General features: G+C 51.1%; 1 protein-coding gene across 2 annotated transcripts; it reads left to right on the top strand.

The window, feature by feature from the left end:
- The first annotated feature begins 4366 nt into the window (after window positions 1-4366).
- REPIN1 (replication initiator 1) lies at window positions 4367-12935 on the top strand. Of its 2 annotated transcripts, XM_053410310.1 has the most exons (5): window positions 4367-4534; window positions 5484-5603; window positions 5959-6085; window positions 7715-7819; window positions 11230-12935. In XM_053410310.1, exons 3-5 carry the CDS (start codon window positions 6052-6054, stop codon window positions 12711-12713), a joined length of 1623 nt encoding a protein of 540 aa, XP_053266285.1. In that variant the 5' UTR covers window positions 4367-4534; window positions 5484-5603; window positions 5959-6051; the 3' UTR covers window positions 12714-12935. The 2 variants fall into 2 exon arrangements, with proteins under 2 accessions (XP_053266285.1, XP_053266284.1); XM_053410309.1 differs by lacking the exon at window positions 5484-5603.
- Window positions 12936-17046: the final 4111 nt, after the last annotated feature.

Raw genomic sequence — 17046 nt, 5'->3', positions numbered from 1 at the left:
CTGGGATTCACAAGCATTGCTGCCACTGACTGTGGAGGCAGCACATAGCCATTGTGGCCAGGAGCCATCGATAGCCCTCTCCTCCCGGAATTTCTCTTCATTTTTAAAGCCATCTCAATTGGCCTCATTGTCTCTTGTGGGAGGGAGTTCCATAGCTGAACTAGGTAGTAAGGTAAATGACCCCTGGACAGTTAAGTCCAGTCAAAGGTGATTATGGGGTTGCGGCACTCGTCTCGCTTTCAGGCCGAGGGAGCCGGCGTTTGTCCGCAGACAGCTTTCTGGGTCATGTGGTCAGCAGAACTAAACTCCTTCTGGCGCAACCACTGTGACGGAAATCAGAGCACACAGAAACGCTGTTTACAGGTGTTTTTAAATAAAAAAATTATACTTTTCAGATTAATACATTTCATCAAATTTACAATCACCTTAACATTTCAAAACTTGACTTCCTTTCCCCTTTCTGTGGCTCCTTAAATTTATTTTTAATACCTTCTGCATATCCAAATCAACTTAATTTGCTCATTTATTCATCCACTTTAAATATATACTCTTGTAAAACTGCAGGTTGTAAACAATAATCTTGCTGGTGTTTTTTTCTGTTTACAATTTATCTGTAAATATTCAATAAACCATTTCCATTCTTGTATAAAAAAGTTTGTTATCTTGACTTCTTATTCTTCCGGTGAGTTTCACCATTTCTGCATATTCCACACGTTTTTGTATCCATTCTTCCTTTGCTGGGAGTTTTGCTTCTTTCCAGCAACATTCTTGCCGCTGTAGTAGCATACATAAATAAATTTCTATACAAATTTAGGTACTGGTAGTTCTCTCCCTATAATTCCCAAAAGAAAAACTGCTGGGTTTTTTGGGTTTTTTTAAACAAAAGTTATTTTAAACATCCTTTTCAATTCCTTATACGGTATATCATTTCCCAGTAAGCTTCAACCTTTCTACATGACTGTGCTGTTTATGGTTTATGTGCTGCATGAATAACTTTTACCTGTCCTGACTCTTCCAACCCTCAGCTTCATTGGACTCAAGTTCCCACATTACGAGGGAGGGTGAAAAACTACCCACTTTGTGTCATGCATAATGTAATCCTCAATTGTGTCGCCTCTTCCTTGCCCATCCTCCACCTATTTCTCAGAGCAGCAACTATTTATACCCCACACATCTTACTGGGTTGCCCCAGCCATTCTGGGCAGCTTCCAACATATATAAAAACACAATAAATCATTAAACATTTTAAAATAACCATAGTTTAGAGGTCCCAGGCCCTAAGGAAGTCAGACTATCCTCCACCAGGGCCAGGGCCTTCTCAGTGATGGCTCCATCCTGGTGGAATGCTCTGTCCCATGAGAACAGGGCCCTGCAGGATTTAACCTTCCGTCGGGCCTGTAAGACAGAGCTATTCCGCCTGGCCTTTAATTTGATCTTTTATTTCCCTTCTCTTCCCTCCCCCTCCCCTTTTATGAAGATCATCCACTACGAGACCCCACAGCTAATTCTCCCCTGGCCTCCTCGCTGGACCAAGTAGGACCAATTCAGCCAGCTAGCCCTGGGGATTATCTAATGCTTCTTAGATGGATTTCCCCCAAATTGATTACTGAACTTTGAATTTTATCGTTATTCATGTTTTTATACTGTATTTTATGCTGCTTTTACAATTAAGTGTTTTAAATTTGTTGTTAGCGGCCCTCAGCCCGGTTTTTGAAGCGGGAAGGGCGGGGTATAAATAAAATATTATTATTATTATTATTATTATTATTATTATTATTATTATTATTATAAAAAACCTTCCCTATACAGGATTGCCTTCAGACGGCTCAGGGGTCAGATAACTCCATACCCTCCAACATTTCTCTGATGAAAATAGGGATGTCCTAAGGAAAAAACGGGAGATTCCAGGATCAAATCAGAAACCGGGATGGCTGCAACTCCAGGATTGTCCCCGGAAGATTGGGACAGTTGGAGGGTCTGAAATTCCTGGAGGAGGAGAGGGGTGTTGATGGCTTCTAAAGCCAGAATGGCTGTGCTGTGACTCCCCAGTCAGAGGCAGCGATGCTTCTGAAGACCAGCTGCAGGAAACCTCAGGAGGAGAGAGAGCTGCTCTTGGGTTCGAATCCTGCTTGTGGATTTCCAACTATGGGCAGATATATGGGCTGTTGCTGGTCTGATCCAGGAGGCTCCTCTTAAGTTTTTGGTGCTAAGCCGTCAACAAGAGCAGCAAATGCTGCGAGAGTTCTCTGCATCTTCTGGCTATGCCTGAACTCAAATCCCCCCAGTTTACTATCCCTAGTACTTCAGGACTCCCATAAAAGTGCCTGGCTTAAATCCGTCTATCAAAAACTTCACTCTTGCGTCCTATCCCCACAACACCTACTCACTATGGGCCCCACTAAAGTCTTACTGGCCAACATCTAAAAGATATCGAGCATCAGAACAACCTGGCCACTAAAAGGAAATTCTACCCTTGGTATGTTCAGTTTCCACCTCTCCGTTTTGATTTTCTGGCCCCGTATCTGCACAAACTTATTATCCCAAAATACAGATGTGCTTTTACACTTGCAAGACTGGATGTTTTGCCATCTGCGGTACTCGAGGGTCGATTCCAAAAGATCCCACCTGAGAAACGTCTTTGCCCCTGTGGAGACGGTAGCACCGAAACAGCAGCACACGTCCTCCTGTCTTGCGCTCTCTACAAAGACCTGAGGAACGAGACCATCACCCCACTCGTACTAACCATCCCAGGGGGCTCAGCCACTGCCGCAATGTCCGTTCTTCTATCAGATCAAAATGAACAGATAAAAGCAAAGGTTGCTAGGTTCACAGCAGGGGCAAGTAAAATAAGGGCCACTAACTGACAGCTGATTCAGGACTTTTAATTGTGCTTTTATATCAAATTTCCTTTTCTGCGTATACTGTAATACTGTATATGGGCCTCTCCTGGTCTGCCCCGCAGAGGACCTTAAGGTCCATGAATAACCATAGTTTAGAGGCCCCAGGCCCTAAGGAAGTCAGACTATCCTCCACCAAGGCCAGGGCCTTCTCAGTGATGGCTCCGACCTGGTGGAATGCTCTGTCCCATGAGACCAGGGCCCTGCAGGATTTAACCTCTTTCCGTCAGGCCTGTAAGACAGAGCTATTCCACCTGGCCTTTAATTTGAATTCAGCCAGATCTTTTATTTCCCTTCTCTTCCCTCCCCCTCCCCTTTTATGAAGATCATCCACTACGAGACCCCACAGCTAATTCTCCCCTGGCCTCCTCGCTGGACCAAGTAGGACCAATTCAGCCAGCTAGCCCTGGGGATTATCTAATGCTTCTTAGATGGATTTCCCCTAAACTGATTTCTGAACTTTGAATTTTATTGTTATTTGTGTTTTTATACTGTATTTTATGCTGCTTCTATGTTGTATTACAATTAAGTGTTTTAAATTTGTTGTGAGCCCAGTTTTTGATCCGGGAAGGGCAGGTTATAAATATGTTGTTGTTGTTGTTGTTGTTGTTGTTGTTGTTGTTGTTGTTATTTTAAAAAACACCTTCCCTATACAGTGGTACCTCGGGTTAAGTACTTAATTTGTTCCGGAGGTCTGTTCTTAACCTGAAACTATTCTTAACCTGAAGCACCACTTTAGCTAATGGGGCCTCCTGCTGCTGCCACGCCGTTGAAGCACGATTTCTGTTCTCATCCTGAAGCAAAGTTCTTAACCCGAGGTACTATTTCTGGGTTAGCGGAGTCTGTAACCTGAAGCATCTGTAACCTGAAGCGTATGTAACCCGAGGTACCCCTGTGCTCTCTACAAAGACCTGAGGAAGGAGACCATCACCCCACTCGTCCTGACCATCCCAGGGCGCTCAGCCACTGCCGCAATGTCCGTTCTTCTATCAGATCAAAATGAGCAGAAATCAGCAAAGGTTGCTGGGTTCATAGCAGGGGCAAGCAGAATAAGGGCCACTAATTGGCGGCTGATTCAGGACTTTTAATTGTGCTCTTATATCAAATTTCCTTTTCTGCATATACTGTGATGTTTTACTGTTGCTGTGGCCATTGGCTAATGCGAATAAAGTTTTCTTTCTCTCTCTCTCTGCATCTGGCTGCGCTGAGCAATTCGAAGAAGCGGAGGCGGAGCAGGTTTTCTTTGCGCACGAAGCGGAGAAGGTTTTCCTTGCGCCCAGGCGCAGGCGCGCCTCTGGGGAGTCCGCGCCGGCTCCCCATCCCTGGGATCCCCCCCCCGCTCTTGCAGGCGAGGCTGCCTCTCCTGCGGGCGGAGGAACTACACTTCCCAGCGTGCAGCGCCGGAGCGTAAATCTTCAAAGGCTAACAAAAGAGCAGCCGGCAAACCTGACAGGCGGAGGGCAGAGCCGGACCGGGGCGCGCACCGCAGCTGGCCTCTCCGCGCGCCCCCCCGCCCCGCCCTCCTCTCTGACAGCTGGGGGGCTTTGGAGGGGGAGGACGGGGGAGAAGGCGCCCCCCTCCCGCCCCGGCGGCTGCAAAGGAAGCTCTGGAGGATGGCCGGAGGGAGCCTGGCTCAGGTAGGCCCGGGAGAGACCTCAGCATCGGGGGGGGGGGGCTGATCTCCCCCCCCAACCTCAGAACAAGGACCCTCCTGCAAAAGGGGCTCGGGGGTGGCGGGGGGTGCAGGATCCGAATGCGCCTCCTCCTGCAGGGAGAATATCAAATTACAGAGAAAGGAAAGGGGCCCCCTCTCCGTGCGCCTTGAGCCGCTGCCAGCCCCCCACCCGCAGCTATTAAAGGCTGCTTTGGGGTTTCCTAAAAGGCACGCGAGGGGGGGACCCCACCCCCCCAGACTTCCTGCTTTTCACACGGAGGAAACACCCGCCTCAATGCGTTTTTGGCACCGGGAGCAGAGCTGAAAAGGACCCCCGCGCTGCGCTGCTCGGCCCCAGATTTAGGGTGCTCCAGAGAGGGGCGCAAATGCAGCCCCCGGGACCCCGATCTTCCCGTCGAACTTCACGGGTGATGGATGGATCTGCGTTCGGGGGAAAGGAGACCCAAGGGGATCGTTCAGAAGCGGAGACCCCCTTATTTCTCACTCCCACCGTTCCAGGCTGGGAGGCTGCACCCCGAAACCACGGATTTCATTTCCCTTCTGGGTAAAGATAACCCCCCCATCGACCCAGCCACCATCTTCGAAGGAATCGGGTGCTTTACGGTGGCGCAACCTGCAGGCAGGCCAGGGCAGAGAAGCTGGGGAGAAGAGGCAGAGGGGTCTTCCTGGCATATTTCTCCCCCAAAATATCAGAAACTACCCCCCCAAAGGTCAGAGTTAATTCCCCAAAGCCCAGTGCAGGTTCTGCTCAAATATTATTGTTGATGGTCAGAGAAAGGGCCACCACCAGAGGGGAAAAAGGCAGAGAAATATTGGGAAAGGCTTTGGAAGCCCCCTCCCCTGGCCGGGCCCTGTGACAGGTGTGCCCCCCGCCCTGCAGCGACCACAGACACCTTTTGTTTGTCCACAAGGTCAAGGAGGTCCCGGCGGGCCACTTGCGTGCCACACAGCTGCCGGGGTGACGGGGACCAGGCTTTGTGGCAGAGCTACGCTTTCTATGCAGAAGGCTCCCTCCCCGATGGCATCGCCAGGTAGGACTGGAAATGCCCACCCCCTGGCCCAAAACGCCCCCCCAAAAAGAGAGGGGGAGAGAGGCAGTGCTGAGCTTAGGCGATGCCCCCAGGGCCTGGCTCTGTGCAGAAGCGGCTCTGTGGCAGGACAGTTGCCCTGCATGCAGAACGCCCCAGACCCCGTCCCCAGGCAGGGCTAGGAAACCCGGTTCGCAGGCAGGCTGTCCTTGGGCGAGAAAGGGCCGCAATCGGTGGCCTCTGCGGCTCCCCGAATACGCAGTCCTTCCTCCAGGACAGGATTCGGTGGTGGCGGCGGTCTTCCCGAAACAGGGTCGGATTCTGCGGTGCTGAGAGAGGGGGCTTCTCCTCGTTGCAGGTGCCCGTGGCCTTTGAGGACGTGGTGGTCTATTTCTCGCGTGAGGAGTGGGCACAGCTGGCAGAATGGCAGAAGGAGCTATACCAAGACGTAATGGCAGAGAATTACGAGCTGGTCTCCTCGCTGGGTAAAGTCGACGTATATACTGGGTTTTTTTTGGGGGGGGGGAGCTGGCCAGAGAGAGAGAGAGAGAGGGTTCAAATGGCCCAAAAGGAGAGTGAACATGAGGAAGGGAAAATGCCAGAGATAGAATCACAGAATTGTAGAGTTGGAAGGGACGGACCCTCAGTGTCATCTAGTCCAACCCAACACAGTGCAGGAGTCCTGCCCACAGCCGGGCGCAAACTACCAACCTTAGATGTGGTAATTCCTGCTTTGAAAGGGGGTTGGACTAGATGACCCCTGAGGTCCCTTCCAATTCTATGACGTCCGGACAGAGAGAGCTGTTCGACGGGGGGACAGACTCCCAGGGTAGGGCAGCAGGCTCTCCTTCGTTGGAGGTTTTTAGGCAGAGCTTGGGGGTTCAGAGACATGAGGACTAGAACCTTGCTCATTTCAATAGGAAGGGCTGCAGCTCAGAAGGTCCCAGCCTCCATCCCCATCCCAGTTAGGGCTGGGAAGGCTCCTTGCCTGAAAGCCCAGAGGAGCAGCTGCAAGCCAGTGCAGACAATACTGTGCTGGATGGGCCAATGGGCCTGACTTTCTAGTTTAGGGAAAAGGTGAGGAAAAGCAGACGCGATAGAAGAGGGGTGAAGTTTTTCCTCCTCTCTCCTAAGGCCAGAACTCCGGGGCATCCAAGGGAGCTGAAGGTTGGGAGATTCAGGAGAGGTTTTTGAAGCCCTTCTTCACACAGCACAGAGTTAAACTATGGAACTCCCTGCCACAGGGATGGCCACCAAGCTAGATGGCTTGAAAAGGGGATTAGGCAAATTCATGGAGGAGGAGCGGGTGATGGAGTGGCCGCCGGGACCACATAACACCGGTCCTGAGAGATCTGCATTGGCTCCCAATTTCCAAGCACAATTCAAAGTGTTGGTGCTGACCTTGAAAGCCCTAAACGGCCTCGGTCCTGTATACCTGAAGGAGCGTCTCCACCTCCATTGTTCAGCCCGGACACTGAGGTCCAGCTCTGAGGGCCTTCTGGCGGTTCCCTTATTGCGAGAAGTGAGGTTACAGGGAACCAGGCAGAGGACCTTCTCGGTGGTGGCGCCTGCCCTGTGGAATGCCCTCAGATGTGAAGGAAATAAGCAGCTATCTTCTCTTTAAAAGACATCTGAAGGCAGCCCTGTTGAGGGAAGTTTTTAATATTTAATGCTGTATTGTTTTTAATATTCAGTTGGAAGCCACCCAGAGTGGCTGGGGAAACTCAGCCAGATGGGCAGGGTATAAATAATAAATTATTATTCTATACCAGCCAGGATGGCTGCGCTCTGCCTTCACAGTAGGAGACAGAGATGCTTCCGAATTCCAGCTGGTGGGAAACCCCAGGAGGGGAGAATTGCTCTCGTGCTCCCATCTGGCTGGAGGGTTCCTGGGAGGCCCTGATCCAGGAGGGGTCTTCTAATGGAGGTCTTATTACGATAGCAGAACCTCAATACCCAGGAGCAGTCTACCTCTGAATAACCAGATAATGGGGGAACAGCAGTTGGAGAACATTGCTGCCCTCAGGTCCTGCTTGGCCATTGTGGAGGGGGGGCTCTTTTATGTTCTTCTACCCCCCCAACTAACCCCCCGCCTCTGCTTCTGTCCTTTGCAGAATGCCTGCTCTCTATCCCTGAACTGCTCTCCCGGCTGGCGCGGGGAGAGGCGCCCCACCCTGCTGCAGACCCCCCACCCTCTGCGGGAAACGCCGACTCCCCAGGTAAGAGCATGAGACTCCTAATCTCAGGGTCGTGGGTTTGAGCCTCATGTCGGGCAAAAAATTTTTTGCATTCCAGGGGGTTGGACTAGATGACCCTCGGGGTCCCTTCCAACTCCACAGCACTAAGAATTCTAAGAAGGATGATTTTAAGAGTGGGGCGGGGGGGGTCTAGCAAGGAATCAGGGCAGGCTGTCCCATTGCAGCTCAGGGAGTAGAGCATGTGCCTGATATGCATTATCGGGAATTTGTAAGATATAACAAAAGTTAATCTGCATAAAACTGCACCCCTCTGCAGCTACCCAGTTGCGCTAAAGCAGGCATTGCAAAACTCGGCCCTCCAGATGTTTTGTTTTGTTTTTTTCAAAATGTTTTATTAATTTCCCAAAAATTTTAAAACATACAAACAAACACACATACATACATACATACATCCTGTTTGAATCTTGGTAACATTATTAAATGACTTCCTCAAATCCCCTTGGTTGAATTTCATTATGTATCATTTTAACAGTTTTCCAAAATCAATTTTCTCAAAAAATTAACTTAATCACTTCACTTCTTTCTTTCATTCTTTTTAATTTAGCTTTAAACATCTTAAATCCTATCCTTACATACTTAAATCCTAAGCCTATCTAGTATTTGCAAGCTTTTCCAATTAAGTTATCTTGACATATTTGGCTAAATAGTCTTTAAATTTCTTCCATTCTTCCTGGTACTCCTCCTCCTTCTGGTCGCGGACTCTTCCAGTCAGTCCAGATGTTTTGGGACTACAACTCCCATCATCCCTGACCACTGGTCCCGTTAGCTAGGGGTGATGGGAGTTGTAGTCCCAAAACACCTGGAGGGCCGAGTTTGGGGGTGCCTGCCCTAAAGAAAGCACCGGCCCTGAACCTGAGAGAGGTGTATAAACTTATGCACAGCATGAATAAAGGGGACAGAGAAGAGTTACTCTGCAGTCGTAGCAACACTTGGGACAGGCAGTGGAAGCTGAATGCTGCAAGATTCAGGGCAAATCAAAAGAAAGGACTTTTTTCCTACACTCAGTGCATAGCTAAAGTTTGAAATTCACTCCCCACAAGATGTAATGACGGCACCCCCTTGGGTGGTTTTAAAAAAGAGGGTGGGATTAATTCATGGGGGAGAGGGCGATTGATGTCTCCTAGTAGCCCCAGGGGCCAAATATTGCTGCCTGAATAATGGTGGCTGCGATTCACAAGTGGGGAGGGCGCTGCTGTTCCGCTCAGGTCCAGTTTGTGAGTTTAAGGACATAAGAGGAGCCAGTGGCCCACCTAATCCAGCCCCCTGTTCTCGCAGCAGCCAGATTCCTGCAGGAAACCAGCAGGATTCGAACCCAGGAGCCGCTCTCCCCAGTTGCGGAGGCAGAGCCGGGCCGTCCTGGCTAAGAGCCATCAATGGCTTTGTTGTCCTCCATGAATTTGTCTCACCTGCTTTTAAAGCCACCAGGCTTGGCAGCCATCCCTGCATCCTGTGGCAGCGAGTTTCGCAGATTAACGCTGCGCTGTGTGAAGAAGGACTTTATTTTATCTGTCTTGAGCACCTCATAGAATAATAGAACTGTCGATCTGGAAGAGAGACTGAGGGTTCTCTAGTCCTGCAAAGCAGCAAACTCAGCACATGTGTTCCCATCCAATTTGAAACCAGGCCAGAGCCTGCTTAGCTTTGCAAATGTGCTGGCAGTTTTACTGCTGCACCGCTCCCCAGGGGCGTAGCCCAGGGGCAGGGAGGGGCAGCTGCCCCCCCAATCAATAAAAATCAATAAAAATCATAGCAAACTGAGGTTCTGTCCCCCTAACCAGGCTGAAGGCCTGCCCACCCTCCCATCAGATGTCAAGGAAATAAACAACTATCTGACTTTTGGAAGACATCTGAAGGCAGCCCTGCTTAGGGAAGTTTTTAATGTTTGAGGTTTTAATGTGCTTTTCATTCTGTCAGGAGCCGCCCAGAGTGGCTGGGGAAACTCAGCCAGATGGGCGGGGTATGGATAATAAATTATTATTAATTATTATTATAACAAAAATCCTAGCCACACCCATGCCAAACCCTCTGTGGCTTCCAGGGCATGGAACCCCTTGGGCCTGATCCACGTAAAGAGCTCCCCTTCTCATCCCCTCCAACATTCCTACTCAACGTAGGGATGTCCTACTCAACAACAACAACAATTTCATTATTTGTACCCCGCCCATCTGCCTGGTTGCGCAAGCCACTCTGGGCAGCTTCCAACATATATATATATAAAATAATGCATTAAACATTTAAAAACTTCCCTGTACAGGGCTGCCTTAAAATGTCTTCTAAAAGCTGTATACTTCCTTATCTCCTTGGCTCGGGGGTCGGATAACTCCATACCCTCCAACATTTCTCCGATGAAAATAGGGACATCCGGCGCTGTGGTCTAAACCGCAGAGCCTCTTTTTGAAATTTTTTTATTGAATTTTACAAGAAAAGAAAAAGAAAGAGAAAGAGAAAGAAAGAATAATACACAACACTGTAAACACATTTATATACATGTTTTCCAAAATACAAACTAAAAAAAAAAAGACAAAAGGCAAAGGAAAAGAAAAAAACCTTTTCATAACCAATAATATTACCAAATTCATGCTTCAAACGTTACAATATATAAATCCTAGTTAAAATATTATAAAAGACTTCCACCGCATTCACCGCACGTCTCTTAGTTATCTTGCTTGCCTTTGCATCTGTTCTTGAATCATTTCCCTTCCTTGGGTTCTTTCATAATCAGTCAAATCTTTATGTTCTCTATATTTTTCACAAGGTTATTCTAAGCACAACCAAACTTTTGTATTTGAGCCCTGCTTGTATAAATATTCATTTAAGCATTCCCATTGTTTTGGATTTAATAAGGCATAAACCACAGAGCCTCTTGGGCTTGCCAATCAGAAGGTCGGCGGTTCAAATCCCCGTGACGGGGTGAGCTCCCGTTGCTTGGTCCCTGCTCCTGCCAACCTAGCAGTTCGAAAGCATGCCAAAGTGGAAATAGATAAATAGGTACCACTCCAGCGGGAAGGTAAACGGCGTTTCCATGTGCTGCTCTGGTTCGCCAGAAGCGGCTTAGTCATGCTGGCCACATGACCCGGAAGCTGCACGCCGGCTCCCTCGGCCTATAGAGCGAGATGAGCACTGCAACCCCAGAGTCGGCCATGACTGGACCTAACAGTCCGGGGTCCCTTTACCCTTTACATTTTTAAGAGAAAGCGGAACATTCTGGCATCAAATTTGAAACTCAGGAATGTCCCTGGAAAACAGGGGCACTTGGAGGGTGTGCCTTCTGCTTTTAGAGAAGACCAGGCGATGGAACAATGTAAGTGTCCCCTTTGGAGGTGTCCAGATTAATGCCCATATTTCCCCTCTCTCCTGTTTCCTTCCTGCAGCTGACGTGATTGAGACACAGCCCCAAAAGGCGCCGGACACCCCAGTGGCCTCCGAGGGACCCGGTCCAGACTCGGCAAAGACCCCCCGCCCTCGGGCTGCCAAGAAGGGCCCCAAGAGAGGGGCGTCGCAGGCCACGCAGGAGCCCTCGGGGGCCGGCCGGGCCCCTGCAGACCGGTCGAAGACCCCCAAGCGGGAGAAGCCTTTCAAGTGCCCCAAGTGCCAGCGCCGTTTCCTGGGCCGCCTGGCGCTGACCGCCCACCGGCGCCTGCACGTCCGCAAGTGGCCCCGGCCGGGCCCCCAGAGCGCGGGAAGGGCCCCCCAGGCGCCAGAGCTCGCCGTGCCCCAGGAAGGCCAGCCGGGTGCCAGCCCCAGCCCTTTCCCCTGCAGCCAGGGCGAGGGCACCCTGCCCTTCTGGCCGGAAATGGCTCTGCACCAGCAGTCTCCTCTGACGCATGGCTTCAACCCCTGGTCTCTGGGCTACGGCCCCCAGCCCTTGCCCGGCCACCAGGCGCCCGGCCTGCCCGGCAACGGGGAGTTCATCTGCGACCAGTGCGGCTGGAGCTTCCATGGCTGGGAGGAGCTGGTGACGCACCAGATGGCGCACATGGCGGCCGAGGGCATTGCCGGCTCCGTGCCCAAAGCGGGAGCCCTGGCACAGCTGTCGGGCGATCGCCCTTATGCCTGCGCCCAGTGCGGCAAGAGCTTCCGCCACAAGCCTAACCTGCTGGCGCATCGGCAGGTGCACACGGGCGAGCGCCGCTACCAGTGCCAGGAGTGCGGCAAGTCCTTCGGCAGCAAGGCCTACCTGGCGTCGCACCAGCACATCCACACGGGCGAGAAGCCCTACGTGTGCGCCCAGTGCGGCAAGAGCTTCCGCCACAAGCCCAACCTCATCTCCCACCAGAAGATCCACACTAGGGAGCCCCTGCCGCCCAGCCACCCGCTGGACGCCTTCGAGGGAGACGCCTTCCAGAACCCGCGCACCGCGGCAGACGCCCTCGGGCTGGACGCCTTCCGCCGGCCCCTGCCACAGCCGCCAGTGCCGCTGGTGCCGACCGATGCCCGCCTGGCCTGTGCGCAGGGCGACACACCTTTGCCGCCGCTGCCCAGCGTGCTGCCGCCGCCTCCCGCGGCAATGGCCGAGCGCCCCTTTGTGTGTCCCGTCTGCGCCAAGCAGTTCCGCTGCAAGCCCTACCTGGTGGCGCACATCCGCATCCACACGGGCGAGAAGCCCTACGCCTGCAGCCGCTGCCCCAAGCGCTTCTCGCAGAAGTCCAACCTGGTGTCTCACGAGCGCCTGCACACGGGGGAGAAGCCCTACGCCTGCCCGCTCTGCCCCAGGGTTTTCAGCCAGGGCTCCAACATGCGCGCCCACCAGAGGAGCCACAGGAACGTGGCCGCCCCCGGAGAGACGGGCGTCAGCCTCCGACAGGGGTATGTGGTGAGGCAGATCCAGCCGCCCCCGCCGCCTCCGCCAAACTAGGCCTCTGGGGCCTGTTCCTCCATAGTTGGGCTGGCCGCTGCCTCTTGGCCCTCCGCCCTCCCTGCCTGCCTGCCTGCCTGCCTGGGAATCGTTCCTGCATTGCAGCGGGGTTGGGCTGGATGACCTCCGGGGTGCCCCTTCCAACACTACAGTTCTATGGTGCACCCGTGTTTCCATTTGGTGCGGTTCATGAATTGCAGCGGGGTTGGGCTGGATGACCCCTGGGGTGTCCCAACACTCCAGATCTACGGCGCAACCACGTTTCCCTGCGGCCGCGTGAACTGGGCAAAGGCTGCTGTGCCTTTCCATCCCTTGGGGAGTCTGCAGATTTCTCACCGGAAAGAGGTCCTCTTGTCTTGCTGCCCCTGCCCTGCTTTAACCTCAGAATTTTGCTTTGGCAAACTTTGCCCGTCCTGAGAAATCAAACAAGGCAGGAGGGACCCCAGGCTTTCGTTTCCGGAAAAAGAGTCGCCACGCTTAAGGCCTTTCCTGCTGTCCTGGAGAGGCTGCCAAGGAAATGCACTCTGCACATGTTCGGCGACACACTCTTCTTTCTGATGGAGAACGCAGTGTGTGGCTTAAAAGGGAGCAGGGGTCCATGGTTCAGAGGTGGGGCGCAGGATTTGCGGCCTCAGTCCCCGATATCTCCACTGAAATGGATCTGACTCTGGGGAGGGGGCGGCGCTCGGCTCTGTGGTCCCGTGGGCTGAGTCTGAACTGGGGGGCTTCCTTTGCTCGGTGTCTTCAGCAGGGGCAGCGAGCAGACTGAGATCGAGAGCGGAAGACTTGGGAACGTTAGAAGATAAGAGAAGTGTACTGGATCAGGCCAATGGCCCATCTAGCGCAGAATCCCGTTCTCACAGCCGCTTTCCCAAAGGGGAACACCAGCAAGCGGAACTGAGGGCAGCAACTTCCTCTAATTGTTGTCCCCCATTACAGTGGTACCTCGGGTTACAGACGCTTCAGGTTACAGACTCCGCTAACCCAGAAATAGTGCTTCAGGTTAATAACTTTGCTTCGGGATGAGAACAGAAATCGTGCTCCGGTGGCGCGGCAGCAGCAGCAGGCCCCATCAGCTAAAGTGGTACCTCAGGTTAAGAACAGTTTCAGGTTAAGTACGGACCTCTGGAACAAATTAAGTACTTAACCCGAGGTACCACTGTATCTGGTTATGTAGAGATAGACTGCCCCTGGGCATGGAGGTTCCGCTGTCATAATAGACCTCCATAAGAAGCCCTCCTGCCCTTTCCGGCAGCGATGGCCACTAAATGCTTGGGGTGAGATTCACGGAGGAGGAGACGGAGCCCTCAGTGGAGGTACAGCAGAACCATCCTGGCTCTCTCCTCCTCCTCCTCCTCCTCCAAGAATTTGTCTAATCCCCTTTTAAAGCCATCTAGATTGGTGACCGTTGCTGTCTCCTGAGGGAGGGAGTTCCGCAGATTAACTACGAGAGTCAAGGGACTGCAGAGGCCCTGCAGCCAACAAAAGCCAGCCTGAGCTCTAAAAAGAAAATAAAAAATCTGGATCTTTGCTGCTTCTTTGCAGACGGACGGTTTACGTGAACGGCAGAATTTGGGGCAGGGATGTGCCTGTGGACAGAGAGCGAGAGAGCGAGAAAAAGGACTCTCATCCACAACTGACACAGCATGATAGATTTTTTAAATAATTAGAAGCAGGCCTGTCTTGTCGTGACTTTGGGGGAAATTCCGCGCAGAAGCAGGCAAGATTCTTTTGGTTTGTTTTTTCCCCTTTTAGGATTGCAGCTTAATTTTTTTAGAAAATAAGCAGGTGGCTAGTCCTCATTCCTGGCGAGACACGATCCAAAGATGTGTGTGTCGTCTCTGCACGAGGTTCAAAATCCACGCGGAGGAGGAGCTTCCAATCCTATTGTCCTACCTCTGTCCTCAAAGCCTCCTTCAACTTTTTACCTTCTGCTTCTGCAGCACCGCATGCAAACGGAGCAAGAGGGAAAAGCTTCTCTGCATCTATTTGCTTAATTCGGCATTATTTATACCCAGGGCAGGCTATGGGATTGGGTCGTGTGTGTGTGCGTGTGTGCAAGACTTGTGGACAAGGAGACCACATCCTAAACTCCTAATGCTAACTTTAAGAAAATAATGCAAAGTAGTAACACTGCCCTTCCTAGGTGCCCTGTTTTAGACACAAGCCAACTTCATTTTCAAGCAGTTTCCTATTGTATACTCTTTTAAAACAAATAAAGCGGTAGATGTTGATTTTAAAAACACAGCTCCTTGCAGTGTGTCGACTGTGGCCACGTGGCCTCTCACTTTCTTCCCAAAACCAGTTGAATTAAAACCACCTTGGGGGGCCTTGCAGATGCAATGGACTGCAATTCCCATCAGCTCCTTCCAGCGTGGTCAAATGTTGTAGAGCTGCTGGGAGTCCAGCAAACATCTGGACTACTGCAATGCGCTCTATGTGGGGCTACCTTTGAAGGTGACCCAGAAACTACAACTAATCCAGAATGCGGCAGCTAGACTGGGGACTGGGAGCGGCCGCCGAGACCACATAACACCGGTCTTGAAAGACCTACATTGGCTCCCAGTACGTTTCCGAGCACAATTCAAAGTGTTGGAGCTGACCTTTCAAGCCCTAAACGGCCTCAGTCCAGTATATCTGAAGGAGCGTCTCCACCCCCATCATTCTGCCCAGACACTGAGATCCAGCACTGAGGGCCTTCTGGCGGTTCCCTCCCTGCGAGAAGCCAGGTTACAGGGAACCAGGCAGAGGGCCTTCTTGGTAGTGGTGCCCGCCCTGTGGAACGCCCTCCCACCAGATGTCAAAGAGAACAACAACTATCTGACTTTTAGAAGACATCTGAAGGCAGCCCTGTTCAGGAAAGTTTTTAATGTGTGACATTTTAATGTATTTTTAATCTTTGCTGGAAGTCACCCAGAGTGGCTGGGGAGACCCAGCCAGATGGGCAGAGTAGAAATAATGATTTATTATTATTATTACCTCGGGGGGGCCTTGCAGATGCAATGGGTTGCAATTCCCAAAAGCTCCTTCCAACATGGTCAAATGTTGTGGAGCTGATGGGAGTTGTAGAGTCCAGCAACATCTGGAGGGCTGTAGGTTCCCCATCTCTGAATTAACGGGAATGCCTGCAACCCACCATGGAAATGGCAGAAGGACCTCTTTTTAATAGGAGGAAATACAGCAGTTAGGGGATGTGAGCTTCCAGGTTACACAGCATTCTTCATACAGATTCCCAATAACCTGGATCACTCCGGTGGGTCAAGTTTATCTGTACGGTGGCACTAAAAGTCTGTGCACAGGCCACCTTCTTCCCAATACAGCGGTACCTTGGTTCTCAAACTTAGTCCGTTCCAGAAGTCCATTCCAAAAACAAAGCGTTCCAAAACCAATGCGCGCTTTCCCATAGAAAGTAATGCAAAATGGATTAATCCGTTCCAGACTTTTCAAATAAGGTTACCAGATTTTTTTCAATGAATCCGGGGACACTTCTCAACTTCAATGGATTTTGCTAGGGGACAGATTGGTAAATCCGGGGACTGTCCCCGGGAAACGGGGACGTCTGGTAACCTGATTTTAAAAACTACCCCTAAAACAGCAATTTAACATGATTTTTGCCATTGATTCATAAAATGAAAGCAATAAACACGGTACTGCAGTCACACAATCAATCAGTAGCTGAACTGGGTGTCACACAGTCACAAAAACAAAACAAGAAAGCCACCAAAACAAAACAGCAAAATAAATAGCAAAATCAAACAGACCTCAGCGTAACACTCAAATCACCAGCGTAACTCTCAAAAAGGAGCACGTTCGGCTTCCAAAAAAAGTTCACAAACTGGAACACTTCCGGGTTTGCAGTGTTTGAGTTCCAAGTTGTTTGAGTACCAAGGCATTTGAGAACCAAGCTACCACTGTACGATAACTATCCTTCGCATTAATGCCAGCGTTCTTACGAAGCCCACAGTCGCCTTCCTGCTAAAGAATGCTGTGTAGCACAGAGGCTGATCGTGAGAATACTTGGCACCGATGTTGTGTATGTCAGTGCCAGTCCACATATCTTCAACAGAAATCAGCCCGGACTACTTTGGGGTTTGCGGGTTCTCCATCCAGACATAATTATTACCATCATCGTTATTTATTTAATTATTTAATTAGTCTACTGCCCTTCATCTGAACAGTTCACATCAGGAAAATACAAAATGAGAATGCAGAATGCCCTCTTAGCCCCACCTGAGCAGACGGGAGCTGCAAGCTGCGAAAAGGTGATCTCTCCCAAGGCCCTGTGAGTCTGAGTCCATGGCAGAGGCAAGATGTGAGCAGGGGGCTTCCTGGG

Source organism: Podarcis raffonei, chromosome 12 (genome assembly GCF_027172205.1).
Source record: "Podarcis raffonei isolate rPodRaf1 chromosome 12, rPodRaf1.pri, whole genome shotgun sequence".
Lineage (NCBI taxonomy): Eukaryota > Metazoa > Chordata > Lepidosauria > Squamata > Lacertidae > Podarcis > Podarcis raffonei.
Note: the sequence above shows the minus strand (reverse complement) of the source record. Positions and strands in the feature narration are given on the sequence as shown.